The following is a 25,611-nucleotide window of genomic DNA, read 5'->3' on the forward strand; positions in this document are numbered from 1 at the left end:
CACAGGGCTTCCACGTCCTTCCCACGCCCATCTGGATTGTTTACCTCAGCTCCCTGTCATGGATGCGTCACCATGCCAGAGGAACCCCCATTCCGAGGAGGACCACTGCTGCAAGCCACGACCATTTGCACGATCCAAGACGCAACTTACCGGCGCCGTAGTTCCGGACGGGCGAGAGGAGGTGGTGACACACGTCCGAAAGCGTCGTGCCTCGAGTCGGCCCATGATAAGCAACTGGGGAGCCTTCGACGAAGCAGCTGCAGCTATCAAAGACCAATAATAGATCCGTCGAATGCTACAACCTATACTCCCACAAGTAACCGTCGTCAACTTACTACATGTGATTTGTATGGGCATCGTTGTGGTCGAAAGCGCAGCCAACATGTCCACGACTCCTACCCGACCAATCAGCATCCTCCACCTCCGAGCTTAAGATTTTTCCTTCACGTTGCTTTCATCTCCACCCGACACGAACAACTTACATCGACTACGAAGATTTCCTGCATAAACAACCACAGGATACAGGGTTCATACAAAGGTAGATTAACGGAATGCGAACGGTGTGCGGTGATCCAGCCTCGGCACATGACTTGCAAATGCGAGGGGCTGTCTTAGCCTTGACAGCTGATACCTGCCACCCCTGCGTCACCGCGGCTTCCCTGAAACGTCAGTAACAGGGAGGGCGGAAGGAAGGACCGCTACACGCGGTAATGGCTGTGTGGTCGGCGTCGCCCTCCGTGTGTGGATATATGCATGCGTACAGCGCCTCTATTCTTCAACACCGATACCATCCTTGGTTCTCTTCTCTCGGCTGTTTTTGTTCGTCGAGGTTGGTGGATTATTATGATGCAGCAGGCGATCCCCTACAGCAGCGGCAAGGCATGGCCCTCGCTGAGTCGGGCGCCGGAGGCATGGGAGCTCAAGAAGATCATCGGCGGCGCCGGCGAGATCAGGGTGGCGGTGGAGGAGAACCCCGTGGTGGTGGTGGGGCGGAGCGGCTGCTTCATGGTCCACGTCGTCCGGAGGCTGCTGCTGGGGCAGGGGGTCAACCCCGTGGTGTGCGAGGTCGGGGAGGACGCTGACGAGGCCGCCATCATGGCATCGCTGCCGCCGGAGGCGCACGACGAGAGGCGGACTTCTGCCGCCACGGTGACGCTGCCGGCGGTGTTCGTAGGGGGCAGGCTGGTGGGGGGGCTGGACCGGCTCATGGCCGTCCACATCTCTGGCGAGCTCGTGCCCATCTTGAAGCGAGCCGGCGCTCTGTGGCTATGAATCGCATCCAATTCCGTAAACCTTCTTCTGCGTCTAAAGTGATTCTGCTGCCATTAATGCTGCTCGATTTGGTTCGTCTTCCTGCAATGTAATGATGTAAGCTGCGATTCTTACGGAGCCGAATAATTTTTGGCTGGGAGAAGGATTGTGTGTCCTGCACATACAATAAATTATTCGCATGACTTCAGAGATTTATTGATATGTATAATTTCTTATATTAAATTAAAAAGAAATTTGTTCGACATCTAAAGCATTAGATAGAAAAATTCTGAATTAGATTGAACAGAAATTAGAAAAGGTGTCTATAGAAACAAATATTTGATCCGATTTGATGTTATCTAAACCATCAACAACTCGACAATCTCCAATCTTCGAATTCCTCCCCTCTTGTGAAGCAAGAAAACCTCTGATTCCAACCTTCTTATCTTCAACAATTAATGCTCTAAACAAACCTAAAAGGCTAAAACAGAAGCATCCGCCGATCAGTCTTTACCTTTCCCTTCTCCTACCATTCATTACCTCCAAAACCCCATTCAAAAAAGCCTTCCTTTTTCCGTCTGCTCCATTCCGTTCGCCCCCTTCCTCCTCCGCCACCTCCTGCATTAATTGCCTCCTCCAGCGCCACCCATCGTCGCGCTTTCTTTGTTGCTGTCGTCCCTGTTATCCTGCTAATTATGATGCACTTTCCCCCGTTAGCACGCCCTTTCCTCCTTACTGTTAGCTTCCGCAACGGAAATCCCCTCACGATTCCTTCTTTCCTTTCGGCGTGTTGCGCGTGCATGCATTTTGTCGAAGGAAAGCCGCACGTTTTGCTGCTCCCCGTCTCTTCTCGCTCAGTTCCCAACCTGAAAGCCCTCGCCTTTTCGCTCCTCTGCGCCCGCTATCCCTCGTGTCCGCTGCCCGTGGTTCGGGATTTGAGTTGAGATGGAGCACGCGGACGGGAGCCTCGGAGAGGGGCCTCTTGAGGACGGATTAATGGCGAAGAAGCAGATGAAGAGTCCATCACAGGTGCAGATCCTCGAGGAAGCTTATGCAGGTCCTTTGCTCCTTTCAAAGTTCTGATCTTTTTCGTGTTTCTTGAAGACGTTGATCATCATCTATTGTTCGTTTTATTAGAGGAAGCCTCTGCAGATTGCTAAAATTTTCTTTGTTTGCGGGAGGGGGGTTTTTTAGTAGGTGGTTCTTGACAACTTTGGTTGTGTTGGATTCGTGGTGTTGAGTTATTGCCGTACGTTTGGTTTGATTTTTCGTGCAGTGGAGCCGAATCCAAGTACGTGGATGAAGGAGAAGTTAGCAAGAAGAACAGGGCTGGAGTACATGCAAGTCCAGAACTGGTTTGGGAATCGGCGGTTCCTGGACAAGCATGGTCCTCGGAGGTACACACCCAGGAAGAATCGTGATCATCTCCTGGGTGGTGGAAACTATATGTATCTGGCGCCCGAGTTCAGTCCTGGATCGACCTCCAGCATGCCATTGGTTAGTGTTGCAAGAGCTGGCCCGTCATTTATAATTGGATCGGCATGTGCAGACGAACCCTTGAGTTTGAAGAGGCACCAGCCACCGCAAACCTTCATGCCTGCAGGAACATCCTTGGTGCAGCCCAGAGTGGGGCCTGCCCTGCAATTGCCTTCATCAGTGACGCAACCGCATGTGTGGCCAATGTACCAAAAGCTGCAACAAGCAGTCACGCATGCTGAGGATAAACTGGGGCATCCTTCAAGAACTTATGAGCCAATCAGTACCAAGTTCAAGCCTTTGACTTCTGGAACTTTTGAGGTTCCTTTAGGTATCATGCTTCTTACAATTTCTATCGGATATGAAAATTTTCCTCTTTACTAGAGTTATGTATCGATGACTAAGACTGATAACACCCAGTGATGCAACTATGTTGTCCATTATACTAGAATTGTTGTTTGATTATAACTCTGCTGAATAGGATATGTTTGTAGTAATGATTTCTGTTGCTATAATTAAATTTATGGACATGAAAAAGTTGAGTCACACCATATTACAATGATTCTGGTTAAGCAATGTAATGGGAGTTTCTTGGAAGCTGCATTTTGCTAAGATTCATTATCTTTTTTTTTTTTTTTTGCCTACATGCATTTATGGTGTGAAGTCTTATGTCTGCTTTGGCATCAAAAGGTTCAAGTTATTTTGATCTGCATTTGTAGATGGTGACCCCAAGGCATCATCGACAATGCAGTCTATGTAGCGACATATGTAATTGTAGTGACATTGCTATTGACCTGGGAGATTATGTTATTTTGTCAAATTTATCGATGAAATTTTACCCATAATGTGGCTTCAAAAGCTTAGTAATTATTTGGAGAGAGGGATTATGCATGATCTTATGTGGTTTAGCGCTTAAGCCTATTGTTTTTTTTCTTTACTTGAAGCAAATTGTTATGCTCAGTATTATGTGAACGAAGTCATACGCTTCCATTTGCCAAGTGTTTTGCATGAGCCAATGAATAATAGACAGGTAAATCATGAGTCATAATTTATATTACAAGTTTTATTAACCTCTTATACTGTAGTAGGATCACTTTCTTTATAATTTGTGGTTGGCTGATTGCAAACACTTTGTTTGTTTGTTTTTTTTTTTTTTTTTGTAGTTTCCTTAGGTTCTTTCGGCTTAGTGACCATACAGCTGAAATATTATGTCTTATTATATTTTTTTAAAAGAGCTGATCTCAAAATTTGACCATACAGCTGTAAAAAACTTTCTTTTTTTATTTTCTTCAATTAAAATTTGATATCTGTGCAGTGAAAGATTGGAGTTAATGCTAAAGTTTGACTTATAGGAAGAGAACACAGTTGTCAGTTCATGGCACTCTGTCATCTGAACTCATCATAACATGTTCTTTTGCAAATGATTTTCCACTTAAATTGCTCCAAATGATTGTCATATTGAAACTTATTTATTGATATCTGTGTTTAATTTCCTTTTTAAAGAAAAAACAGTTGTCACTTTTCAGGTTTCTGAATGTCTTTTACATAATGACATAATATTGTCAACAGGTTTTCATGGGACAGTCTAGAATATACTTAATAACAACATTGTGATCCAAGTAAATCCAATTATCTTTGATATTAATTCCTTTATTTTTCAGTATTTACTGTCCTCTCCTTGGTGTGCAGCACTGTATATCATAAATAATTGAGATCCACCTATCTAATTGATTCAACTGATGGACCAACTTATTTAAATATATGCAAAAAGATAGTCATACCAAGTGAACAGACATATGAGAAATTTGACAAATTGAGTAGGCAAAAAAGCGAACAATTAAATCATATTCTTTTGCAGTATACAGGTACTCAAATGGTACACGTTTAATGATTTCATGGTCTTTCATGGAAGCTAAAATGATATTGGCCGATGTTTATTATTTTTGATGGTTAAAGCATTCAGATACCTTTTAAGGGGTCATGGGTTCAAATCCTCTTGGGGCACTTTGCACTTGTTTTCTCCTGTCCTAGATAATGGATGACTATCTCCATGTGGGGTTTGACTATGCCATGTGTTCGACACAAAGAAAAGAGAAGAAGATATTAAAGAGTTTGTCTAGAGAATTGTATACCAGTAAAATGTTAGTAGGCTGCTTTTTCATTTTTGCCCTCCTAGTTCTTGGACTGTCTTAGCAACCTTCAAGCTATGGGAGATCACCGTGTGTCTTAATATGAAGCAAGGATGAGAAATTATTTATTACGAATTTGGATATTGCCAAATGTGGAATTCTACGCTCACTAAGTTAGCTCCATAGCAGTTAAAGATTGGAAATGCTTAGACATTAACCATAATCATATTTGTTATGCAGGATGGTCGTTATGTTGTATACCAAGTATTAGTTCCGTCCATGTATGTCATAATTTGGTATGTCTAAAAGCTAAAAACTTGGTGCCGAAAATAATAGCAACATATTAAAATAATGGGATACCATGTGAAAATATCACTTGATTATCCATTAACTTGGAATTAAACTTAAAAGTATTGTAATGTATTGTTTCTCTGTTCAACTCTGACAAAATTTGAGATGAAAATAGTAGCAAAAAACAATTGCAGTCCATTACGGTAAGAGATGATGGAATTTAATTATTCATGACAGCAAGTCACTAAGACATGAATAGACATATAGAAATATCACTTAGCAGTTTTGTGATTAGTGTCACAGTTGGGTGAATGGAGAACTCTTGTAAGCTTAAAGAAGAAACAACCTCAGAAATTGACTAACAACACTAATATCATCATATCATGACTTAAAAATTGTGCATTTCTGATCATATGCCACCCAACAAACAAAGTGCATATATCACAACCTATAGCTCATTTAGTATACCTGGAATGTAGAACGTTCTAGGTCATAATGAGTGTGGGTACAGGGTACACCACTGAACTTTGTTCATGGTACATTATGGGTTAGAATTAATTGGTTCAATGTTTTGGGTTGTGATATGTACTGGTTACTTAGGTATTAGGTAAATTATCTAGGTCTTACTACGTTGTTAGTTATACATTTAATCCAGTAAAGGTAATGGTAATTAATGATTTAAAATGATGGATTCATTAACATTCTTTCTTTTTTGTTTAGTATGTTCATTACTTTTATTTCTTGAATGAGTTCCAGAACAGGTTTTTGTGGATTTTTTTAGTATGTTGGTTCTTACCTAAGAAACTGAAAGATAACAATGAGATTTCCAATTGTGGCACTCTGGATCATGTACTGCATCAATCAGGGATATAAATAGCATAAATTGTGGTGTGGAACCGCGACTGCAGTTTTTGGAATGGGGTGCTGGGTAGAGTGATTCCATTAACTATGAGATTGACCTTTGACATTTAGCACTGTGGAATTTATAAAATAATTTGAGTACTTAATGAATATACCAGTCTCGAAATCAAGACTGTTATAACGGATTCTACTGTAGGATGTTAGTAACTCCTTATGATTGATTTTCTCATAATGAACTATGTCAAGATGTGATTTTATTTTATTTCTCTTACCCTTTAGCTCTATGTAGATTCTAAAATCAATATCTTTGTTCATAGAGGTTTGCTGCTAATTGTTTGCTACAGTTACAGTACATAGGGAACAAAAAAATACTTGGCAACCTTGTGATGGCAAAGAAACTGAGGGAGCATGGTCAGAGTCAATTAAGGTATGCTTTCATCAACTCACTCATAAATGCCCTTTTGGTCACAAAATATGATTTGATATCTTAGTGCATTTAAGCTCCTCCATATCCGAGAGCTTTTGTCCATTAGCAAGTTCTTCTTATCTATGAAGTTTTTGCAGGAGTCAACATTCTTGGCTAGGTTGGAATGTGGTTTAGTGACAAGTCCATTTAATGAATCAGATGTCACTGTTCCAGATGTTCACATGCATGATGTTAAGGCTCCAAGGACTGTCCGTGAATACCAGTTCTTTCCAATGGAACCAAGCTGGTTACTGAATTATGAAAATGTCGATCATACTCGTCCTGTGTCTTCAATTAATATTTCAAGTCATGGAGGGCGAACTTCAAATAAACATGCGTGTGCCATTTCATCTTTTTCTTCTCAATATAAGGCATCAGATGCCACTCATCAATCTCAACAAGGTGGGGTCAAGACTGCATCTTCACTATCAGAATACCACAAAGCCCCAAATTGTGTTCTTCCGAACTGTGCACCTGATGACCGTTATGCTGTTCGTCAGGTTACTCAACTGGGCAATCCATTTTATTTATCTGATAAGGCGAATATCCATTATGACAGTTATCGCAGGATGGAGAAGGCACAGGTACCAAACTTTGTGAACAAGCTTATTTTAAGATTCGATACTTCGTAGTCCTTAATGTAGTAGTTATTTTGGCATTTACATTAGAAGAAAGAGTAGCTGAGGTATGGATTATGAAGACTTGGTCAAAGAGGACGTTAGACATGGAGAAGATCATTTTATTTGTTTATGAATCTTCAATTGACTTTCAACTGCAAACTTTATCTTTATGGTTCTGTGGTTTACATATCAGTTAAAGAATATTAATTGGAATGTATCCATGATGCCTACACAAGAAAGATTAATTGATCTCACTGTTGATGTCATTGTTTTTAATTATTTCATCTGATGAATCTAAAACGTTAATTACAAACGCTTTTTTTTTTACTAGAAATGAAGACTACAATTTTGAACAATCTAAGGACTTCAAGAACGTGCACTATTTTTTCGTATCAGCAGCTGATAGCTAATGGACTTAATTTACTTGCAATGCTTTAGGTTCATCAACAACTGATAATAAATGCCTTCCTTCCTGAGTGTACTTCCAATGCTCTCAACACCTTGTTTATCTCTCACATCATCATAAACTAGTCGCTATTAGTTTACTCGAGCATTTTTGTACTCTTCTGTCTTTGTATTGGACAGAAGCTCATCGTTTTTTATGGTGAATTGTTTTATCTGGATATAGGATCTTCTTAGTACAAGCTCATCGTTTTTCTGTGCAGATACACTCATCAGAATCATCAGGTGACAATGAATTCCATCCTTTTGATCATGCAAGAATCTCCACTCCGGCAGCCTTTGAGGACACGAACAACAGGGATGGCAACTGGACCATGCAAAACCAGAGAAGATATCAGTCATATCGGCTTCATGCGCACGGTTATGATTGCTTTCGCGTAATGCCGCGGGGGAGATCTGATACCGCATCAGCAGATGTTACACGCCAAGTGAACTATTTTAGCGACACCGATGATAGTTGCAGACCAGTTGTTGCAAAGTGGAATCACAAAGAAAACCGAGCTGTTTACATCACAGATGACAGTGACAACACTCTATCCATGTCATGTGGAACTGAATCAACTTTGAGCTATGGATACGATGATGAGGCAGCTGCAAATGTGAAAGGGCATGCAGGAGGCAAATCCATGGTAGAAACTGATGTTAATGATGAAGAGGATCATGCAGGCGAGGCTCACAGTCGATGGAAACACTTCAATGTTGCTGGGATTGGTGAGGATGATGATGAGATGGAGGATATGGATTGCAAGGATGGGGATTCACCCCTTTCTTCAGAACACACTCTCTAGCATTCTGTACTTCTCATATAGACAGGTATATGTAAGAACAGAAATCATTGACATTATTTCTGTTCATCAGACTTGGTGTCGGCATTTCTCAACATCACCATGCACTGTTTCAGTTGTTTGGTAATGATATGTGATGAAACAGTTGCAGCAGCTTTGTGGTGCTTATGTAATGAATGCTCTAGTGAAGCAATTGCTTTGCATGGATGTAAAATCCATTGTTTTATTTCTTTTCCATTCATCAAATTGCAAAGTCTGCTCCATCATGTCAAGTATGCTGTTGTCTTACAAAAACAACAGGATATCAGTTACATGGATTTTTTACTTAGCTCTATAAAACTGTTATACCTTAATTAATTAAGTGAGCTTAAATTTCTATTTATAGTTTATAGAATATTTTTTAGGTTTCTCTATACCTATTTTTGTATCACCAATGAATTTATTTTATTATAAGTCAACTATAAATCTAATTATTATTATTTTGTATTGCCAATATTTATTGATAATTTATCTAACAATTAATTGTCTTATAGCCACACGAAAAGGACTACTGATGTTAGATGATGAATGTAGGAAGAAGATAGACACATTTGATAATTACGATTAAATTTACATCATTTAATTAATTATGATTTGTTTATTTCATATTTAGGGTTCTTAGTTTATACGTACGTGGTAACAAAAAATATTCTTAATTAACATTCAATATTCGTTTGATATGCATGATTAATGTGATCATTATTTTTCGACTAATAGTAAAGTCTAATCAACACTAGCATGACAAGTAAATTAAGTATACATTATTCGATCATTCGTTATGAAATAGCGTTATTGTGTGCACGACTAATAATTGTAAGAGTGTTAGATTTTAATTGTCGTCTTCCCGATCATAATTTATGGTCATCAAATAGCGTACAATGGAATCCATCAGACACAAAAGGAAGACATTTATTGCTTACACCGGAATTCATGAGACATAAAAGGAAGCCATTCAATGCAGTCCTGCTTTAGTACATATGATTTCATGACTTCTTCTTGATATCCATTAGATTAGATAGACACTAGGATGGACAGCCGAGTCATTTTCATGATGGTTGCGATTATGATTGCGATCGATGAAAGCGATCGACAAAAAAACCAACTCCAAGTAAACCAAAAATATATATTCGTATAGCAAACGATTGATTTTAATTTTGTGATGCCATACAGTATTTAACCAATAAATTTTTAGTTAATTATGTTTGCATTTTTTGATTTTTTTTAGTTTGTGTGGAATTTCATAAAATATCTCAAAGTCGAAATATTATAAGCCTTCGAATCTTAGGTTAACTTACTGTCTTTCAATAAAATTTATCGAAATTTGTCGCAAATGAGTTTGGTATATCATCAGACTAATATTTTAAATATTAAATAAATATATTTAGTAGAATAATAATATGCATTCAACATTTACAAATATGATAAAAACTCAAAATATTTCACCTTGATTTAGATCTGAGGTATTAATTACAGTGATAGTCTATTGTAACAGTGACTACAAAACATGGCTCAGTGCAGGATTAATATTCTAAAGATGACAACAGGAATTGTCACAATGAGCCGTAACAGTGTTAGATACATCACATGAAATGGGAGTTAATCCGATAATATCATTCAATGATGTTTCAGTGTAAGGTAATGTATGCACTAATCTTCATAGTCATAACTTGTGTGCAAAGGTAAACAGTGAAGAAGCAATTCGATCACAAGTGTATTCTTGATAGGTATCCTTCGGATCATGCAAGATGACAAAACAGTAAGAGAATGAAGGTGGTCCTTGCAAGGTTGCAAGAGTTTATGGACCATGATTTGGATACGTTGCAACAGCTGTTGGAGGCTTATGTTGCAGTGTATATGATATGTACTCCTCTTTCTATCTTTTACAGAGAGGAGATCAGAAGCAAAAATAAGGGAGGAAATGGTGAGCCTATATGCAGCTCAGTAGGTGTTGTGTATGAGAGAGAGAGAGAGAGAGAGAGAGAGAGAGAGAGGATGTGGTTGATTAAAGAATACGATTTCCCAAGAAATAAATCGACATGAAGATGGAGCATCCACATCAAGTTTTCTTGATTGCTGCACCAGGAGCCATGTTATTGTGAGACCTTGCTCTTTATCTCTTCTCTGTGCAACTTGCTGTTGTGTGAAAGCCAAGAACCATACAGATGTATATGGCACAGGAAAAGGGATGCTACTGCTATTATGAGAATGGACAAGAGCAATAGCTTTTACTTTTCCTTCTATCAGGAGAGAGAAGACAGCCCCACAGCCGATATGCATACAGCCAGTGTCACCTCTGACTCCTCTCCTTCTCTCTCCGAAATTTGATATATGGAAGACCTCGAAATTGCTCATCCACAAGACATTCAATTCGTTTACAGAGAGAAAAGGACTGACGAGTGCGAACAAAAGCTCCTGAATAGAAATCTCAAGGAAATTGTGGTGGACATGCGACCTCTCTCGAGTATAATACTCCAACTTCCCATGTCAAGCCAATCCACTCTTATTATTGAGACTCCCCACAAAGCCTCTGCTCTCTTCGTTCCTTCTCCACCCCTCTCTCTGCGGAGTCTCCGGCCAAGCTCGTTACTTCCGGTTCATGGTGCGCAAACACCTGCCTGAGTAGCCTACGTAGCTCGCGCGTTCATTTCCGTGCGCACGTATCGAATCTATTGACATGCTTGCGGTCGAAGCCTTGAGAGGTTCCAATGGTGAAGAACGAGATGGGTCGTCGGACAATTTCTGTATTAACGGTGACTTCACCGGCGAAACTCTGCTCGAGGACATCAACTTCAGCGACCTCTTCGCGGGAATCGATGACGGAGACATGCTGCCGGGCCTTGAGCTGGACCCGGCGGAGACTTTTGCGGAGTTCTCGGTGGGATGGGAGGAGGACTCGGGCTCACCGGCGGTGGCGGAGGCGACGGACGGGATGCTTGGCGGAGTGACGCAGGATACGGTGGTCTTGGACGGTGAGAAATATTTGAGTCATGGCGAGGAAGCCACGAGTGAGACGACAGCAGAGGATGCAGCGTCGATGCCGTCTGAAGCGAGGTCATCGACACCGGATAACGGTCAGAAGTCGTCAGTTGCGGCGGCGGCTGCGGCGAAGGGCTCACAGGGAAAGCGCAAAGCAAAAGTAAGCGTTTCTCTCTTTCTCTCTCCCTCTCCCTTTCTCTCTGAAAGTTCACCTAGGTTTTCCCGGAAAGGCATCACGAGAGCCACGGGTGCATCTGATCCACCGGAAGATTTGTGGTAGAAATTGAAATGAAAAGAAGATAATGGGATTTGGACTCGGTGAATAGTGATTACAATGACATGTTCCAGTAGATATGAGGAAAAGTCTTCATAGGTTTCTTGCTTCTTGCGTCCAAGCAGACGGCGAGAAAAAGACAGTGAAAAGGTGACGGCCCAATTAAACGCAAGGATAACGAAGCTTGAAATCGGATCTCGTTAGAGAAGGGAAAGGAATCACGGGCTCCCGTGAGATGTCGGACCTTCTTATCCTTTAGACGTACTTTGTTTGTGCTGTTGCTGCAGAGAAAGTGGCAATGGACTTAGCTGCCTCTTCTCTTCACGTTCCTGACGGACGTGTGAATGGCAGGTGGACTGGACGCCGGATCTACACCGGAGATTCGTGCAGGCGGTGGAGCAGCTGGGGATCGACAAGGCGGTGCCGTCGAGGATTCTGGAGCTGATGGGGATCGACTGCCTCACTCGTCACAATGTTGCAAGCCATCTGCAGGTACTGCTTCTTTTTCCCTACTCCAATCGTATCGTTCTCCTTTAAGATTCGTGTCCTTCCCTACCACGGAAGTAATTGCTTGGCCTTTTTAAGTACAGGGAGTTCATGATGCAGCCATGACAAGTACTTCCTGCTTTTTCCGAGACACGGAAACAGCACTCCCCTTTGCTTGCATGACGAGTGCTTGACTGTTGCTAGCCATCTACTCATGCATATATCTATCTTGCAATTATTAGTTGCTCGAGAAATCGACTTAGATTTTGGCGTGCAGTCATTAGCGAACATGTTTGTTTTGGTGCATATTACAAGGAGACATGAAATGCTTGCAGAAGTATCGTTCGCATCGGAAGCATTTGCTTGCGAGGGAGGCGGAGGCGGCGAGCTGGAGCCAGAGACGACAGATGTACGCGACGGGCATGGGGGTGAAGAGGGTCGACGTGAACCCGTGGCTCGCCTCCACCATCGGCTTCCTTCCTCCTCCACCACCACCACCACCACCACCACCAGTGCAGCCCTTTAGACCACTCCACGTATGGGGGCACCCCACGCCGGAAGCACCGGTGCTCCACATGTGGCCGCGGCATCTCTCGGGACGGTCTCCCACGCAGCCGTGGGCTCCTCCTCAGCCACCTCTCCCACCACCACCTGACCCTTCTTATTGGCACCACCTCTACCAAAGCGTACGGGGCACCCATCTGTTCGTCTTTATCTATTTCTCTTCGTCCGGCGACTCCAAATTAACATGATTCGATCGTCTCTCTCCATGCAGGGAAGCGGAGAAGGATGGGTTCCGCATACCATGGCCAAAGGAGCTCCTTGCTTCCCCCAGCCATTGCCGATGGTGGTAAGTCACGTATTGCTTCAGCTCGATAAACCTGTTCGAAGTGGTTGATGCGCTGACGCCAAAACTAATGCTGCAGAGATTCGCGGCTCCACCAGTCCCGGGCGTCGTTCCACGTCCGATGTACAGAGCAGTTGCTCCTGCCATGACCAAGCACCCGAGCTCGCAGCTTCAGCTTGATGCTTCCCCTGTAAGTTCTTCTCCATCCATCTCTCTTAAACACTCATCTAGATTCCACGTCCAACTCAAAAAACATGCTTAGTGTGTGGACTCTCAGCAAAAATATGCTTAGATGATGTCATTTAGAAGTAAGTTTTAGCCCTTTTTTTTAATATTTTATTTCTCAGCTATATTCTTAAGTATAATAACGCAATAAATTTCGTATAAGAAAATAGGATTCATTTTTTTTCTTACTGTCTTATTATCTCTAACATTATGTGTTTTGGGATCAGTCAAAAGAAAGCATAGATGCAGCTATTGGAGATGTTCTAGGGAAACCATGGTTGCCATTGCCTCTTGGATTGAAGCCCCCTTCACTGGACGGTGTGTTGGTGGAACTGCAGAGGCAGGGAGTGTCGAAAGTGCCATAACGTGGAGTTCTTGATCGAATGCACCTGCAAACAAAAATTTGCCGACACATCAATTTGTAGTTTCTATTCTTGTGAATAAATCTTTTTCTTTTCTTTTCTTTTCTTTTCCTTCTCGAGTTGTCATGCGCAATGTTTCAAAGATCTCTTAGTTTACGGCACATTTTCTCTTTTTGTATAACATGTAATAAGCATTCTATAATGAAAGAATTGTTTTGGGGTGATGTCTAAGTGTTCTATTGATACTTTTATGCATGAATTAGAGCGTACGATTCGGATTTATTTATAAAAGACGGATAGGCGTACTACTCTTCTTAAGCGTTTTAGATCATTAGTTTAAATTCAATAAATTAATAGATTGATTTTATTATTGTTTTAATTTCTCAATTTCACCTAATAATTTAAGTTAATTTTGGAGAAGAATAATGCAATGATTTCCTGTAATTAAATCAATGGTTATAGATCCTCGAAGCGCTATGCCTTATTTCAGTCGTGTGGTTTGTCCGAATAACGTCTTCGACTGACTTCCTCGAGCCACATTCTTGTTTCTCACTTGCAACTCATTCAACTCCGTATACCAATCTCGCCATTACTCCACTGTTCTTCGTGTCATTTGTCTACTCCAATATGTTGATCCTGTTCTTTTGCCTCAGGGAGCCGGAGAAGTTGGCTCCCGATGACACGCCAGAGTATATAGTTTTAAATTCGATGTTATTTCCTTCTTAATTCTAGTCGTAGGTTTAATCATCCCGATGACCCTTTAGCTAGATGCTGGTCAAGGGCTTTTATGTTGTTATCCAAGGATTGATCGTACGCGGATTTAGCGTATCGACCGACCTCTCCTCCGAATGGCGAGTTCGTACCTTCGTACGGTCGTCGTTCGATATACGTGGAACAGCATCGTCCTGAGCTTTTCGGAACAGGACTTGTCAGATTAACGCCTGGTGCTGTGACGTAGTGTCTGACGTGTGTCTCGAGAGCCCACATTCGTTGATGACGTGATCGAGGTCCAAAATATACCTTATCAATTCTAGTCATAAGTTTAATCATCCAGATGAGTTTATTTGTTAGTAAACTGTAATCTGAATCCTCTTGAGCTCGCAAAATCATCGATCCTAGATTTGCTTGGGTGCACTCCTCTTTATGCAATGCCATGGTCATGGGGAAGTTGATTGAGGATCCAAATCATGGTGGCATTTGGTGGTGGATTAGAGCAGCAGAGAAGAATCGTGTTCCTCCTATCCATCCCCATTCTCTCATTTGACGTGGCTTCCCTTCTTAGATTATGTTGTAGCTCTATTTTTTATTCACTACGGAGTATGGGAAGGCCTTAAAGAGCCGCAACATCTAATCCATTAGTCCCACATTGCTTTCTCTTGTTATTGCCACACGATTTATGAAACAAGACAACACCACAGTGATACGACCGGGGGTGAAGGCGTAAGAACATCAAAGCATCCGTAGGCACTTTGTGCCTAAACCCTAAACCATGCCTTTCTGGGGTTTGGCTCTTCACTGAGGTAGTTTCACCGGCGGTTTATACCTCATAAAACAAATAATACCAAACGCCGATGCCTCGCCTTGATGTTATCTTACAGTGGATGCCATTAAAGGCTTGATGGTGGCGAGCTGTTGGTGGCCATTAACTTGGCACTTTGCGGCAAGTCGATATCCTCGCCTTTGCAAGTAGCCCCCTTTTTATTTATGGGGGCCCACTTGATCTAATTTCTTATCGTAGTCGAGTCTGCTCTCTTTGACCAACAAACAATTTTTGTTTCCTCCTAGTGGTTAGTAGAAAATACGAGACGATGGCTGGAGCGAGTATTTCTCTACCGTACGTAACACGCCACAAAAAACTGAGAAATCGTTCCAAAATAAGGAGACTATATGTATATGCAGAGGTGATTGATAATCTTAGTCTTTTGGATCAAGACGTAAGCTCTCAACCATTCTTCCAAGTAGGAAAGGCTTCATCAGATACATCGAGTCGATCAGAAACAGATTCTCATGTAAACGAAAAGAAGGGAAATAAATGGATGTGGCGGAGATAGTGCTCCGCCCGACCCGTTAGCTCAGACGTTTTGTTCGGCTGATGGAATCATGCTTCTGTCGGAACAGCCATCCGCTTGCGGGTAGATGATCAGAACGTAAAATCCGGCCATGGCAACAGCCAGTAGCGGCGGAAATATCTCCGCCACCCGCCATGCGAACGCGAGGTTGAGAGCGGTGAAGAGGATCCAAACAGCCGCCAAAGTCCGCTTCTTGTGCTCCGGTGGGTCATCGGCAGCCATCTTCTCCAGCCGCCTGAGGCAGAAGACGAGCATCAACAGGTCGACGTAGGCGACCACCACGAAGGCCAGCGAGCCGGTGTCGCGGCGAGACTGGTATGCGGAGTTGAGTGAGTTGAAAGTGAGAAACAGGAACGCGACTTGGGGAAGCCAGTCGAAGGCGCTATCCGGACAAACCACGCGACGAGGATCCATAGCCGGTCTGTGGCGTAGAAAGGCAGATAGAGAAATGTAGCGGTGCAGAAACAACGGAGGGAAGGCGGTTCTATACGGTAAACAGGTCTCTTATCTCTGCTCAAGGATGACGATTCAACCAAAGCTTTTTTCCTTGCAGCACGGCAGAAGGTTCCCCGGTCAACAAAGTTGACTGCGTCATTAAGTTAACGCGCTAAGCATCGATACGCGTATACCTCCGTGACAAAATGACTTGCACTTCGCAAATAATAATAATAATAATAATAATAATAATAATCATCGGTGACTTGCACTTCGCAAATAACCCTTATCAGTTTGCCTCTCTCGGTCGATCTTTTATCCCCCCAAAACAGTATCATATTAATTTTCACCTCGGGGTATTTTTTTTTTCTATTTAGACGAAAATATTCTCATACATTTACCGATTTTATCATAGATGTTATTTTTTTTAAAAAATAATTTTAATAATTAATTATCTTAAAAAAAAAATAATCAATCTAAGATGATTAGTATCACTTTTTTTTTTCGAGAATCATGCGATAATTAGTCATCTATTTTTTTAATAGCATATGCGACCAAGTTATTTTAATAAAAGATTTAGGGTATTTTTGTTCAAGTAAAAAAATATTTATTTATTTTTTAAATTAAAAAAAATATGTATAACTATTATTATTATTATTATTATAAAAAAAATTAATCAAATAAATGTGGCTCTCAATATTCGAACCTATCTTTATTAGGTTTAAAAATAACATTTAACCGCTTCACATATACATAAATTCACATACTTAATCGATTTAAAGTTAGAACGGTTGGTTTGGAATTGAATTATCGATTTTAATTTATTTTAAAATCAAGAACAACAATTAAATTAGTTTCGATTCAATTTGGAACCGATAAACCATTAGACCAATTTGATTTGAATCGAAATATGATCGAAACTATATAAATATTTATTTAAAAACTGTCACTGAAGAATTGAAGCTTTCATATTGTTTTAAAAGGCTCGGTTCGATCCGAAAGAAATGGTTTTCACAACCTTGGGAGCCTCAACATCATGGCTTTTTAATATCTCATCGTAAACATCGCCTAACCAGATCCCAATCTCTTTTTTTAACGATAAATTATGAGATCAGCACCTAAATATTATAGATTAGAAGAAGAATTTGCTTACGGTCAAAAGCTTCCATTGATCCTGAGCTGCCACGCCTCTCTCTCTCTCTCTCTCTCTCTCTCAATTTTCTTTATATTAAACGACATACACGAATTATCATGCAACAATGTTTATTCAGATGTTTATCTAAAATCAGCAGGCTAATGATCACTATGCACGCATCGAAACAAATTGAAATGCATGCATCTAGAATTTATAGGTGCCACGATGCACGCACCGAGAACTTATATATGGAGGAGGGATGGAGAGAGGAAACGATGGCATCGCTCGTGTGGGTTGCGGCTTCCATTGCTTCGTCCCCGCCGCCCACCAAATAAATCCAATTAGAGAACATACGACGGTGATCGAGGACATGAAGGCATTGGCGAGAGACTCCGACGCCGCCATGACCTTTGGCAGCTAAGGTGGGAATCTCCAGGAGATTAAATCCTCTCCTTCTTCCTCCGCGTGTCGTTTCTGTTGTTCATAGTTTGTACTATTTATGTAGATTAGTAGATTACGCATCATTCTGATATGCATTATGTATTATACCATCAAAAATAATACAAAACGGCGAGTGATATATACCGATCCGATTCGATGATTATACTGATCACGATGACATGACACTTCACATGTCACTAGATATTTTTGGACTTAGTAAAATCCTCACCCTCACCCTTTTTTCACTCGTTCTCGCTCTTTTTTTTTTTTCTCATTCTTATTAAATTTATTTAATCTCCATCATAGTCGATTAGTTTCTAATCGAAGGTGTTATCTAAGCTCTTCGATATCCAATAATAACTTTTGTTCATTAGTAAGTTGTTATCTATGAGGTTTGTTTTAGATATTAAAATTATCAGATCGATGACTGACGATGGTTTACGATGAGTTTGCGAGTGAGTGATCGACGACTAACTATGAGTTTGCAAGTGAGAGCAAACTATTTTTTTCTTTTGGCACATCGTTCTCATCTCATAATTTATCCTTAGAAAAAAAGTTTGGAATCTTGTTAAGCGATGATTATGAGATATTATTCAAAACGAGAGGGTCTAAATCTATCTTTTAATCACTATGGTACCTTAAATGTCGTTAAGGTAGACTCTTCTTCTCCTATTTGATTTGATGGTGTAGAGAGTCGTATCATCCTAGATTATGTTTATATATAGGTGAGAGCGAAAGATAACAAAATAGGTGTTTTGTTAATAGATTATATAATATACTATTTATTTCTTTAATTCAAAGACCGTAGGTGAGACAAGGGCTAGAATAAAGCACTCTTGTCTATAAGAGCCATCCACCTTTATTGTTAAAGTAAGAGAACAAACTACTACGATGCTAGAAATAAGTATACAAGCATAATAACAAGCGATCATGATAAGTTAAAGTATTGAAATCTTACGTGAGCAAAATAATTAAGTACCTTAGGAGTTAAAAATAATTATGATAGTTTATCGGTCATCTATAAGAAATTTTATCATAATTAGAATTATTTTCGATTGATCGATAATGATAATAAAAATTTAATCATATCTGTAATATATCTTATCTAATTAAATAAAATAATATAATCTATAATATTTTATATCATTTCAAATGATACAACAATCCATCCATGGTTGTGATACATAATGCATGGCGATGACAATTTAATGATCTAGAAAGTACAAACCCTAAAATGAAAAAAATAAATAGAGGTACGAAGCCCAAATCAGAATAAAGTGAAGAGGAAGATGATGAACGAGAGGCTTTAATCACCTGCAGCTTCCCACCTAAGCCGCCAAATGTCATGGCGGCGTCGGAGTCTCTCCCCAAGGCCTTCATGTTCTCGATGCATTGCATTTAATTATATTGACTTGACCCGAATAATTTCTTGATGCATGCATTTACTCCGTTTCCTCTCTCTCTCACTTAAGTAGAGGTGATATATGTGCCTGAAAAAGATTGCGAGTATATTTTTGTGTGGGCGGCAGCGAGTCATCATACTTATTCGTCGTTTCGGTTTGTTCCATCTATAAGTCTATGTTAGAGCTAGTCTCAAGAAATTTATCAAAGAGTAATTTGACAACCAAAAAGAGATTTACATGGTTCGATCAATTGACCTGACGAAGGAGGAGCAAATCACTACTATAAAAAAGGACTATTATAAATACCCTAGAAAGATGTTCCTAGGCCATAAAACATATCTGAAATTATTAAACAAAAAAATAATTATGTTTTTCTTGTGGTACATTAACTTCAAAGTTCAGACTTTTATTTATAATTTAAATAGAGATATCAAACTTGATTTTTCTGATATGACTTGTGAAAGTAACGATTTGGTTCACACGTCACATCCAATAAGTAATGTATTAGATTTCTGGCGTGATGCAGCCTACTATATGAACAGTGCACAGTTCTCGGTCAGGGCGACGGCCAGTACCAGTAAGCGGAGTTGAGAGAGAGAGAGAGAGAGAGAGAGAGAGAGAGAGGGAGGTCTCGAGGACCCAAGAGTCGCTCCTCGTGCTCGAATGGACCCGAGTAATCACTCTTAGGTATGCTAATTTGCATGGAAGGTGTCAGCTAGCGACCGCGAGGTTGAGAGCGGTGCGAGGACCCATTAGTCCCCCACGAGTCGGGTGGTGGCAGGGGAAGGGGAGAGAGAGAGAGAGAGAGAGAGAGAAAGGTGGCATCCAAGGATCAATGGGAGCTTCTTACGAGGAAAAGACGTTCGATCGACGAACAAATTGGTGCAGCACGACAGAAGGTTCCCTAGCCGACAAACTTGGCTGCAAAAAGATATGAACGATCGGTGGCCGAGGTGCAAACCTCGTTCGTATCAAGTGGTTTTGACCGCAAGCAAATTCTTTTTCTAATCTATAATATTTAGGTGCTGATCTCATAATTTGTCCTTTGATTCGGTTCGTGGAAACAACCTTAAGCCGTGGCCTCGGGATCGATGCGACTTGGTTCGGGCCCGAATGACGAGAGATCTTTCAGGAAGGTTCTCCGGGACTGCGGAGGTGGTCCGATTAGGATGGAATTGTCGCTTCCTCCGAGAGGGAGCTCCTCGCCGAGTCGTTCGATGGGTGGCGTCCCGTCTTCGTACCTGTACACAGGTCGGGTCGGGAGTGCTCGGCCCGACCCCTCCGACGATCAAGTTAGTGAAGAGTAGTAAGGGGTTTTTTTTCCTCGCCCTTTCCTTTGGGGCGCGAGGGTTTTTATGGTGAGAATTACCGTTACCCGGTATGCTTGCCTGCAGGGAGCAGGATCGTACTCCTAGTGGCGTCTGACATCGTCGTTGGCGTGGCGTGAGGGATCGAGCCGGAGCGGAGTGTAAATGCGTCTTGGTAGACGTTATGGCCCGTGTTGACCAGGTGCTGTCAGCCCGTGGAGCGTCATTTGGGCCAGCTGACGTCATACGAGTCTTATCATAATTATTATCCTCATAAGATTGGAATCAAAATCAAATCAAATTAGAAACGAAATCAAATTGGTATGACAGATTCACCGATTCCAAATTAAACAAAAAACCAACGCTGAGCAATTTGATTCTAGTTCTTGATTTTAGAAAGTCAGAACCAATAATTCATCTTCTAAACGAAACTAAATATATAATAGACAACTTCTTATGTACATGTGAAGTGGTTAAATTTTGCTCTTAAATATCGATAGCCATATTTATTTGATTAATATTTTTTTTATAATTATAATTATATTTATATTAATTTTTTTTATATATTATTATACTCAGTATAGTTATACATCTTTTTTTTAATTTTTAAAATAAACTTATAAATATTTTTTCAACTTGAACGAAAACACTCTGTCTTTTACTACTGATGCTTAGTGCCATTTTGTCACGGAGATACACACGTACTGATGCTTAGTGCGTTAACTTAATGACCCACAAAGTTTGTTGGCGAGGGAACCTTCTGCGGTGCTGCAGGAAAAAAGCTTTCGTTGAATCGTAATCCTTAAGCAGATAGAGAGAGACCTGTTTTCCTCATAGAACCCCGTCTTCCCTCCGTTGTGTCTGGACTGCTGCATTTCTCTATCTCCCTTTCTCCGCCACCGACCGGCTATGGATCCTCGAAGCGCTGTGCCTTATCCCGGTCAGGTGGTTTGTCCGGATAGCGCCTTCGACTGGCATCCCCTCGCCGCGTTCCTGTTCCTCACTTGCAACTCACTCAACTACGCATACCAGTCTCGCCACGACCCCCGCGCGCTGTTCTTCGTGTCGTTCGCCTACTCCAACCTGTTGATGCTCTTCTTGTGCCTCAGGCGGCTGGAGAAGCTGGCTCCCGATGACCCACCGGAGCACAGGAAGCGGACTTTGTCGGCTGTTTGGGTCCTCTTCACCGTTCTCAACCTCGCGTTCGCATGGCGGGCGCCGGAGATATTGCCGCTGCTACTGACTGTTGCCATGGCCGGATTTTACGTTCTGATCATCTACCCGCAAGCGGATGGCGATTCCGGCAGAAGCATGGTTCCATCAGCCGAACAAAATGTCTAAGCCAACAGGTCGGGCGGAGCACCATCTCCGCCACATCCATTTATTTCCTTTCTTTTTGTTGATATGAGGATTTGTTTCTGATCGACTCCATGTATCGGATGAAGCCTTTCCTAATTGGAAGAATGGATGAGAGCTTATGTCTTGATTCAAAAGACTAAGATTATCAATCACTGCATAAATAAATGTATAAATATGATGACGACGACGACATCACCGGTAAGGATCTTTTCTCTCTCTTTAATTGATTTAACGTATTATGAAGCAATTAATTTATTTATGATTTTTGAGTGATGATGAACAAATATTAGAAGATATATTTGTTACATGATTTATGGATTTATAGTTATTATTTATTTTAAATGTGATCTATATATTTTTTTGTCTTTCGCTTTTTGTTTTTAACATAATGGGCTCAACTTGTAACCATTCGTTCATCGTTCATTATCATTAATTTTTTTTATTTATTATAATTATAATCGTTATTATTAATTTTTTATTTATTATTATTAATAATTTTTCATCATAGTCCAAATGTTATAAACTTAAATTAATTCATTACGAAGTTAGTGGTAATAAATGTTTTTGACGGGAGAACACTTATATAAATAAGGGTTTTGATCCTTGGGCTCTATATCTCTCTCAAGTATTAAAGATTTCCTACATCATTTAAAGGAAGAGTTCTGAGCCGAAAAGTACCAAAATACTAAGAGAAACCATTGCTGAAATTCTCGACAATAATAGCTGGATGTACACAATTTTATTTTTACATTAGTTTCCTTGTACTTTTGATGGTTTAGAAATTTATTTTAGTATTAAATTTTTTAATAGTTGGTATAAGAATAAATTAACCTGAAAAAGTTTTCATTTTATACCATGAATATGACTTGATTTTAATTTCTCTTTGAAAACTTTTTGATACATTTGGTATTGAAAATCATGACGATATAAGATTTTTAGTATTTTTAGTAAAATAAAATGTTCATTATCGGTAAAATGCTCGTATATGAATATTTGATTATATTAATTCATGCTTACGAGTCAATTTTATATATCCAACATGTCTAGTGATTCATATAATCTTAATTAATTATGAATTAGTCATAACATTCTTAATTAATTAAAATTATATATAAAGTTAAAATAAGGATCACATAAAGAATTAGACATAATATTATGATTGATTATATTTAATATAATAATTATTATCCCATAAGATCTTTTATTATATTCATATAATTAATCATGATAAAATATCATATTATTTTCATAATTTACTCCAACGATCTTGATTTGAAATATAATTTGATTGTTTTATCATAAAGACTATTTAAATCTATTTGAATTAAAAATTTAGCCCACAAGTAATTTTTATGTCATGAGATTTATTTTTTTTTGGCATATTTCACGTTAGTAAAAAATGTAATTTAGATTATTAAACCTCAAATTTTGACATAAATATATTTGATTTAATGTAATTTTTTAAATTATTAATTTCTTTGATATTTAATATAATATTTTCGAATATAAATATGATAATTATAAGATATAGAAGGAGAGGATTCACCTCTGTTTAGTGTGGATGTATATTGATTATGCTATGAGGAAGAATAAACTATCTACAATCACTAATACTAGCTGAGCTCGCGCTATATGAGCGATGAGAGTGATCCAATCAACTCAGCATGATATTTATCAAGACTAAGATAACTATTGATACACATGGTTATATTGACCAGCATAAAAAGATCTAAGACTTCTTATAAGTTATCTGAGCAATTCGTGACTTCGGAAGAAACAAATATCAAGTACCTTAATAATGAAATTCTCCCCTTAGACTTATCGGTGTGCGTCAGCATCACTTCGAAAGAGACAAATATCAAGTACCTTAATAATGAAATTCTCCCCTTAGACTCATCGGTGTGTATGAGCATATAATGCAAACGTGAAATACTACAACTTAACTTAAGAAACTCGAGTTTGAAACGTCAAGAATCCTGCTTCTGCCGGAATCGCAATCCGCATGCGGGTAGATGATCAGAACGTAAAGTCAGGCCATGGCAACAGCCAGTAGCGACGGCACTATCTCCGCCACCAGCCATGCGAACGCGTGGTCGAGAGCGGTGGCGAGGACCCATACGGCCGCCAAAGCCCGCTTCTTGTTCTTTGGTGGGTCATCGGGAGCCAGCTTCTCCAGCCGCCTGAGGCAGAAGAAGAGCAAACACGTTGGAGTAGGCGACCGACACGAAGGCCAGTGCTGAGGGGTCATGGCGAGACTAGGATGCGGAGTCGAGTGGGTTGCAAGTGAGGAACAGGAACGCGAAGGAGGAGTGGGGGGGTGGGGTTGGGGAAGCCAGTCGAAGGCGCTATCCGGACAAACCACATAACTCGGACAAGGCATAGCCCTTCGAGGATCAATAGCCGGTCGGTGGCGGAGAAAGGGAGACAGAGAGATGTTAAATCACCTCCACAACAGATACGGACCACTCGCATCGCGTTGTCTTCGCTTTACTTACACGGTTGTCTTCGGTAGACAGACTCGTGTCCCGGTAGATGAACATCGTATAGACCCCGGCATGAGGGCGACGACCAGTGCCGGCGACGCGAGGGCCCAAGTCGTGGCCGAGAGCCGCTCCTGGTGCTCCGGTGGGCTCGCAGCAAAAGAAGAGTCTTAACAGGTCGGAGCCGGTGGCAAACGCCTCGAAGTTGGGCGTCGTGGCGTGACGACGAGGAACACGAAGGTGATGGCGGGAAGCCAGTGGAAGATGATACGGTGCAGCGAGTGCTAAAATTATTCTTGCAATCGCAGCCATTTCTACCCCAAAATATTTGGTAGAAATGTCAGTCACAAACATCAACAAACGAGTTGGATCCAAAGCAATCAGGTAAACAGAAACATGGCTTCATCTTTACATGCAGACGTTGATGTGACTCACTTCACCTATCCCTGCGCCAGCGTCGTTGCACAAGTGCATATAATGTCGCGTCATCTTTTCCCTCCCAATATGAGACATCACATGTAAAAGGCCTTTTCACTAGATATGAAGACATATAATGTCATATTCCGTAACAAAGCATCTGAAAGAAGGGTGAGGGTGAGGATTCCATAAGCCCAAAACCGTCCTCGACGATTAATTTTGACGTTGATGGACAATTTCAACCTCATCCAACTTTGGCCGTATCACATCGATCAAAACGTATCGGATCGGTATGTATCACTCTTTTTGATTGTTTTTGATGGTACAATCATCTATGATGCATCATGCATAATCAGAATGATGCATCACGCGGAGGAAGAACGAGAGGATTTAATCACCTGGAGCTTCCCACCTTAGCTGCCAAAGGTCATGGCGGCGTAGGGGTGTCTCGCCAATGCCTTCGTGTCCTCGATCACCGTCGTGGTTACCGAGGAGGAGGTTCTCCGATTGGATTTCTTTGGTGGGCGGCGGGGACGAAGCAATGGAAGCCGCAACCCACCCAAGCGATGTCACCGGTTCCTCTCTCCCCATCCCTTCGTGTATAAGTTCTCAATGCATGAATGTTGGCACCTATAAATTCTAGATGCATGCATAGTGATCATTAGCATGATGATTTTAGATAAACATCTGAATAAACATTGTTGCATGAAAATTCGCGTATGTCATTTAATATAAAGAAAAATTCGTCGAATTTTTATTAAAAAATGATAATTCGAATTAGTAAGGAGGAGAGAAGATGATGCTATTCTTGTGAGTGCACCTCCAGTGGCAGAGTGGATTTTTACTTGCAACTTTCTTTTTCCTTTTCTTCCTTTTTTGTAAATGCACTCCATAATAGAAAGAGAGATTTAGTGACAAAATGGACCCTATTGCTGACTACTTTTTAATGTAAAACTTGGGAATGTAAACACAGATATAAATATAGATATTGTCCTCAATGCACTGCAACATCATG

General features: G+C 40.6%; 3 protein-coding genes across 3 annotated transcripts; all 3 read left to right on the forward strand.

Annotated features, from left to right (window-relative positions):
- The first annotated feature begins 617 nt into the window (after positions 1 to 617).
- LOC135607115 (monothiol glutaredoxin-S9-like) lies at positions 618 to 1,514 on the forward strand. The gene has a single exon (XM_065098653.1). The coding sequence runs from the start codon at positions 754 to 756 to the stop codon at positions 1,270 to 1,272; it is 519 nt and encodes a 172-aa protein (XP_064954725.1). The 5' UTR covers positions 618 to 753; the 3' UTR covers positions 1,273 to 1,514.
- Positions 1,515 to 1,669: 155 nt separating this feature from the next.
- Positions 1,670 to 8,567, forward strand: LOC135607107 (uncharacterized). The gene is made up of 5 exons (XM_065098638.1): positions 1,670 to 2,308; positions 2,528 to 3,058; positions 6,353 to 6,435; positions 6,573 to 7,058; positions 7,760 to 8,567. Exons 1-5 carry the CDS (start codon positions 2,197 to 2,199, stop codon positions 8,342 to 8,344), a joined length of 1,797 nt encoding a protein of 598 aa, XP_064954710.1. The 5' UTR covers positions 1,670 to 2,196; the 3' UTR covers positions 8,345 to 8,567.
- A 2,338-nt stretch (positions 8,568 to 10,905) lies between these two features.
- LOC135607119 (probable transcription factor GLK1) lies at positions 10,906 to 13,774 on the forward strand. The gene is made up of 6 exons (XM_065098662.1): positions 10,906 to 11,516; positions 11,982 to 12,122; positions 12,452 to 12,802; positions 12,892 to 12,966; positions 13,043 to 13,153; positions 13,416 to 13,774. The coding sequence occupies exons 1-6, from the start codon at positions 11,055 to 11,057 to the stop codon at positions 13,551 to 13,553; spliced, it is 1,278 nt and encodes a 425-aa protein (XP_064954734.1). The 5' UTR covers positions 10,906 to 11,054; the 3' UTR covers positions 13,554 to 13,774.
- Positions 13,775 to 25,611: the final 11,837 nt, after the last annotated feature.

The sequence above is a fragment of the Musa acuminata genome, chromosome BXJ1-2 (assembly GCF_036884655.1).
Source record: "Musa acuminata AAA Group cultivar baxijiao chromosome BXJ1-2, Cavendish_Baxijiao_AAA, whole genome shotgun sequence".
Lineage (NCBI taxonomy): Eukaryota > Viridiplantae > Streptophyta > Magnoliopsida > Zingiberales > Musaceae > Musa > Musa acuminata.